This window comes from Cryptomeria japonica, chromosome 7, assembly GCF_030272615.1.
Source record: "Cryptomeria japonica chromosome 7, Sugi_1.0, whole genome shotgun sequence".
Taxonomy (NCBI): Eukaryota; Viridiplantae; Streptophyta; class Pinopsida; order Cupressales; family Cupressaceae; genus Cryptomeria; species Cryptomeria japonica.
Genome location: NC_081411.1, coordinates 21823911 through 21830709, shown reverse-complemented (window position 1 = coordinate 21830709; position 6799 = coordinate 21823911). Strand labels below are relative to the sequence as shown.

The window sequence follows — 6799 nt, the reverse complement described above, 5'->3', positions numbered from 1 at the left end:
TGAAGGTATCATATTTCATAGCAGCTCAACTAATTAATATTTTACCTTAAAAACATCCAATAAAATATTGGTTCAAAGAATATCATAATATCAACAAAACTCCACACTCTGTAAAGTTGTTCAGAATGAGAGACTTTACAAATTTGAATAAACTTATCTATTAAAATCCTTCAGAGATCTCCATCTGAAACCTCAATCATTCTAAACTTTCAAGCACAATCCTGGACAAAATCCACCACAGAAATAGAATTGGATTTTCGTCTAGTCCTACAACCCAACGGTTTCCATCTTAGAGATTCTCTATGGAAAGCCAGAAGCTCTCAAAGCTATACAAGAGAAAATAATAAATCCAAAAGCATAACCAAGCCCAAAAATGTCTTGTTATAAACTTCTCCAGAAGCACTTTTAATATTTAATTTTGCAAGTGGAAATTAATAAAGTGACCCTTTTAATTCTTCCTTCACATAAAAGTCAATTTAATAATCTTCTTAAATAATTAAAATAAATCATCAATAAATTTATTTATTTGCATCAACTTAAATTTTGATTATTTAATTAAACTATAAGTTCCAGGTAAAGGGAACATTACATTATTTCATGTTTGTTAACCAGACAGAAAATTTGAACCAACTTAGAAAGCAAGATTTGCCACAGTTAGAATGATCTAAGAAGCTTTTCATAAAATACTTGAACTTCGAAGATGACAACATTTTATGACAACATTTTATGGCGATATTCCCTCGACCAACAGCAATACAAATCAATGTACAACGCAACCAAAAAGCACCATTTAAATTATAGTGGATACCTTTCTTAAAAAATACGCAATATTGTATGATCAATCCAAGAATGATGATTAAAAACACATCTATAATGATCTGGCCCATTAATGCAGCGTAAAGGCAAACATCCTTAAAAATGTACAAGATGTCCAAGCATCCAGACTTGATACCTTGATTCACATACAACGCCTTTGTTTAAGCACTACCCTAAGTGTTTTGGACTTAAAAATGGTGCTATCAACGATAGCACAATAAACATAACATGATTGGTTCAGTGGTTGAGATGGGTCGTCCCCAAACAAACCATTTTTAGTTTGTTCCTTGCAATCAAAGCTCCATAATTACCAAAGTTACGCTTAGGTTTCTGTAAATATGAAGAACGTAAATATAATAGCATAGCAGTCTCCCGAACAGGAGAGGGATAAAGAGAGAAAGGGAGGGAGAAATCATCACATTATATGATATTTTTATGACAAGATAAGAAGAATAGGCATTCATCACATCATATCAAGCATTCAAGAAACAACAGAATCTAACTGCTGATGAATCAAGTACACCTAAAGCTTTCTCTGAAAGCAGAAACCCAACTCTATTTTTCAGGTAATCTTGACCAAATAGATACTTCCCTTACGCTATCCAAGTCAGAAAAAAAAATATTACTCAATTATAAACCAAATCTAGGAAAATAAAGATTTGTGTGATACTGTGACCCAACAAGGAAAATTCACATTTAATAATACCAAGGGCTGATTTATCGAATTTCATTGTACTGCACTCTCTTTTACCACATACTTGTAGCTTGGGGTTAAACTTATATCAACCATAACAATTATTATTGGCACAGTTGAAAAACATCAAAAATGGTAACCATGCAACGAAATTAACCAACAGCATTCTCAACAAATGCAACAGAACCTTGGACTCAACCTTGAACATGAGCAAAGAGTCGAAGCCAAATACATTCTGGAAGGACTTTAACTGTATCGCAAAAAACAGGAAGAGAACTAAAAAACAAGCTTACGATTAAAACTAACAAATTTTGGAGTACATCCTACATCCTCCCCTGCAGAGAAAAATGTACTAATATCCTATGACCTTTAGATTCAAACAAAAAACTAGTATCCTATGCTTGATAAAAATGCTATCATCAAAAAACCACTTCCATTATTGACGATGTCATGTTTACATAGAAGGAACGTGGCAGATTGACAAAATTGACCCACAATTTGAGGTATGAAAATTAAGATTCAAGCCCAATGTTTAACAATAAATCCTATTCTACACTACTAATTAACAGGAAAACAAACTTGTACAGATTTATGACGTCTTGATCTAAACAACCACTTTCTTGGATTGAACTTTTTACTCTTCTTCATGGACAACAGATATTTCTCCTCGATCCAGCAATTCATAAAACTCCCTGGTCTTCCGCTGCTGATTCCAGTGGTACGTTTTCCAAATACCCCCAGCTGCATTTGAGTACTTATAATGTTTAGCAAGAAAACATAGCACTCTAAACAAGTGAAAACCATAAACTGAAACATGACACATTCAAATGCCTCTTAAACTATAAAAAGCCAAGAGGAAGCATGCATTCAAATTGATACAAATTGATTAATATTGTTCACATGCATCTATTTTCAAACACAAAAAGAAACGTCCAGAGTTCAGAGAATTGGAACATCAAAATATATGAGTAAACTTTAGAACATGTAGATCATAATAAGCCCCTAAATTTGCCTTGGAATATTGAAATCATGTACCTATAAGAGTGGATAATATGGTTTTCAGCAACAGAAGCTACAACATTAATTTCTGGCATCTATGGATATTTCTGAACTCCTACTCGTAATAATAATTTGGCAAAAAAAATAAAAAGAATTGCCCAGTAATCATTATTGACCCCAGCTCTTACTGCCTATCTTTAAATAATTCTTCTAATGTGATGTTATACTTTTGCAGTGTGCTTTAGTGGGCAACCCATCACCTATAAGTGAAAAGAAAAAACTTGCAAGCCAATCTTATCTATATCCAGAAAAGACCATTTACAATTAAATCATCTCAAGGGAAAAAGAAAACGATGTATAGTAATGACTTACAATGCACCGATACTTATCTTTGGCCACTAACAAAAAAGCACACGACCCGTACAACAACTAAAACAAATTTATTGTTATGAGGATTCCAAATTTTCTCAAGTGTTCTCTAGCCTTACTAAATAACTAAAAATTTAGAAATAGCTGTCATTGTATTTCAGTAGCTCGACAAATGTTTTAGCCTCAGTTACCAGGTTTGCCAATTTTGGGCTCCAAACATGAACCGGGTTCGCTTGGGTCCAGATCCGCGTTGGGTTTGCCCTAGGTCTGTCATGTCCCCTCTTTAGCTCTGTCTAGCAGAGACATGTGAGTTAGCCTATTATGGAGTCTTGTAGGCTGGCAATGGTGGATAGAGACTCAGTCAAGATATTCAGTGTTTGGATTTGGTGTTTCTCACAGTAGTAGACCAGTTTGGAGCAGTTCCTTGATTTTAGGAGGCAGTTCCTACTTTTAGGAGATTGTGACAGCGTCCAGGGTTGGGGTTCCATGAGCCCATTCCTTGGTTTCAGTTTTAGGAGATTTGGGTGTGTTTCCTAGTTTCTAGGAGCATACCTAGATTTTAGGGATGAGACTATCAGTTGATCCATGATTTCCAACATTAGTCACAGACAGGTAACAGGTTCAGTTTTAGGCTTTTGGTGTGTTTCGAGCTTTCTGTAGCTATTTGGGTTATATTTTTAATATATTTAAATATTTCCTAAGTTAGCATTTTAATATTTTAAATAAGGCTATGTCTATAGCCATTTCGGAGTAATAAGGGGTTTTTGGCTTCATCTGGATTCGTATGCCCATGTGTTATAGCTCGTTGGAAAGGTCTTGAACTTTTCTAAATGATTTTCACTTGCCTGGGTCCTTTTGGCGCTTATTTTATATTGAAAAAGTGGTGTTTTCTTTATACTTGGGCACCCAATATTGGGAAATATGACTTTATATTAAAGCGCACTTTTCATATATCTTTAGGGTTCGATTTGGAAGGAGAGGTATAAGGAGAAGGAAACCTTTACATATTGAAAACTTGTTTGGTGCGATATTGCTTTGGTAGAGCAATTCTTCAATCTGGGACACAAACCCCATGATTGGTACTGGTTGGGACGTAGCCCTCAGCTATTGATTGGCAATGGATTCTTTTGGCATTGGCATTATTGGTCAGAGTGTATGCGCTGTTCCTTGTGGAAATTCAGATTGTTTGGTGAGGGTTTCAGCAGGGTGGTTGAATTTCCCAGCTGGGGCGTCATTGTTTCAGCTTGATGCCACCATTACAGCAAGTACACTATACGTTGGAAGAGGTGAAGACTTTCATTCAGCCATAGCTGGTGTTCTTGGTTTGTGTTCATCATCTACCCTTCAGTTGGCGCCATTATTGGATGTAAGCACATCCCCAGTGCGTAGGGAATAATCTGGATATTATAAATCAAAAATCTGCCTGGTACAATTTGTATCAATTCTGATTTAATTGAATGTTCTTACTCTTTCCTTATTTGTTGTTCTTTATTCATTACTTGCTTATATATTCAAAAAAATACAAAAAGGAAACCAAACATTCTGCAACTTCTCTCTATTCTGTAAGACCATTAGCAAAAATCACAGGAAAATATAGTTTATTATTTTAAAAATTACAGCAGATCAGCAAGGGGATCCATCAAGGATCTTTCAAGGTCCAGCCAGGGTTTGCCCTTTTGACTGTGGGTTCGCTCTAGGTTTGCCAAGGCGAACCCAGGGCGGACCCACAGTCAAAAAGGTGAACCCTGGCCAAACCCACAGGCTGGGCCAATCAAGTTCACCAAAAAGTGACTTTTTCATATTAAAAAACTAATTTCCTTTTGCCTTTTTGGGACCAAAAACCCTAATCCGCCTTTGCTAAATGCATTTGGCATTGATCAATGATGTAGTAGCATACTATTAAATGTATTTAGATTTGTAATTTTGCATATTTCTTTAAATTTTTGCATATAATGTGTGTGTGTGTGCGTCCAACCCACGAACCCAAAAGGCAAAAAAAAAATTCCTGAACCCTGAACCGGTAACTTAGGTTTTAACTGGTATATTGCCCCACTTTCTAACGACAATTTAGAGCTTAAGTTAAAATGTCACAACTGAGGGACATTCCTCCCATTAAACTCAGTAAGATTATCCCCATCTATCGATGTTCATTACACAATATCCCACCTTAAACACATCTTTAAGAAATTTGAACCTTGCCCTATTGATTTATTGTTTGATCTCATCCCAAATGACAAGTAGCTCCACAAATGTCAGTCTTTAAATTTAAAAACCTTATTTGATAGCATAAATACTTCCTCAAAAACCCGTGCTTAAGAGAGTAATTTAGGAAAAAATGTCGCAGATTCAAATATGGTAATACAAGAAAAATATAAAAATGCACGAGAGTAAAACAGACAACTCAATTATATTTTCCAGCATTCTATTCAATACATTCAATCAAACGTATAGAAAATTCATCCAAGTACTACTCTAAGACAGAATCACAAATCTTCAACCCCTAGAATGATCATATCATTAATATATTTAGAAATATTTTTCCTGTATGTACAAATTTAGGCCCTATCGACTAAATTACAGTCGTCTGTTCTTCTTTTTCAAGAGTTCATACAGAGATGAGATAATCCATGTATCGTGCATCTGTCTACAACTGCCCCTTGCCTCCTTTAAGGTCCCCCTCTCACATGGATAATTATGTTTGTATCTGTACATTATATTAGGGTATATTTTCTTAAGTGATCCTTTCTTTATTTAGCACATTCTTTCTTAGTCACTTCTACAAATACTGTTTTTTTCTTACACGAGTACTTTTCTGAAACTGAAAGGCACTTGAGTCCCACTGACCTTATATTAGGGTATATTTTCTTAAGTGATCCTTTCTTTATTTAGCACATTATCTCTTAGTCACTTCTACAAATACTGTGTTTTTCTTACACGAGTACTTTTCTGAAACTGAAAGGCACTTGAGTCCCACTGACGTACTATGGTCCCCCAAGGAAATTGATTTGATATATTTTCTTTATCTTCTCTTTTGTCTGTGTATGAAAAGTAATGTAACTTGTACTTAAATACTCTAAATTGACTTTTGGAACTCATATATTCAGAAGGTCTTGTCAAAAAAATCCTTAACCACTACGTGCAAGTGATACTCCCATTGACATACTTTGGTAACTGATGGCAATGATATATTCCTCAGATACCAATTCTTGGGGAATTTGGCCAGGTCCGGATCTTGGTTCTTGCTCGGTCCTAGTCCGAGCCTGGATCGACCTGGGTTCTGCCCAGGCAGTTGGGTTCCCCGTGGGTCCAAGCAGCTGGGTTCCTTGTGGGTCTATTGTGACCTTTTCACACATCACCCCATTGCTAACAGAGACCCCCTCTTTGCCAGCTTTTTGCGTTGTTAGGTTAGTGTTTTCGCTGCTTAGTGGGCAATTTTGTGTTTCCCGTGCTCGAGTCTCGGAGTTTTTGATCATGCCTAGTGCCGCCTAGGGTTTTTGAAGTTATAGGATCAAGTTGCAAAAGTTGATATTTTAATGATCCTAAGTTTTGTCTAAGTGTTGACCTTTTGAGCGTTAACGTGTTTTTAAACACGTGCATCAGTGATTTTAAAGTGCCAAGGTATTCCAAGACCTTTTGGAGTTGTTTTCTCACTCCTAAGGTATTATTTAAGTTGGTTTCGCACTTTATTCCAATATTTTCCTAGCGTTTTGCTCATATTTTTGAAAAATTTGCCTAAGTCCAATCTAAGTTTGAAGTTTCTAAGTAATTTTGAGTGGTTAAAATGTTAAAATCCTAAGGGAAATCCTTATTCCAAGGGTTAGAGGGTCAAATTCCATGCTAGAGGTGTTTTTCCCCTCACATTCCAAACTACCCAACCCATTCCCCCACTCAAAATCCACACTACACATGGGTTTCCCCTAA

General features: G+C 35.9%; 1 protein-coding gene across 1 annotated transcript in view; it reads right to left on the bottom strand.

Moving 5' to 3' along the window:
- Window positions 1–1924: 1924 nt before the first annotated feature.
- The window catches only part of LOC131051898 (probable cytochrome c oxidase subunit 5C-1), a 32343-nt gene continuing 27468 nt past the window's right edge, over window positions 1925–6799 (bottom strand). Inside the window, exon 2 of the mRNA XM_057986488.2 lies at window positions 1925–2251. Within this exon, the coding sequence (XP_057842471.2) occupies window positions 2145–2251 (107 nt within the window). The 3' untranslated portion in view covers window positions 1925–2144. The remainder of the gene's footprint in view (window positions 2252–6799) is intronic.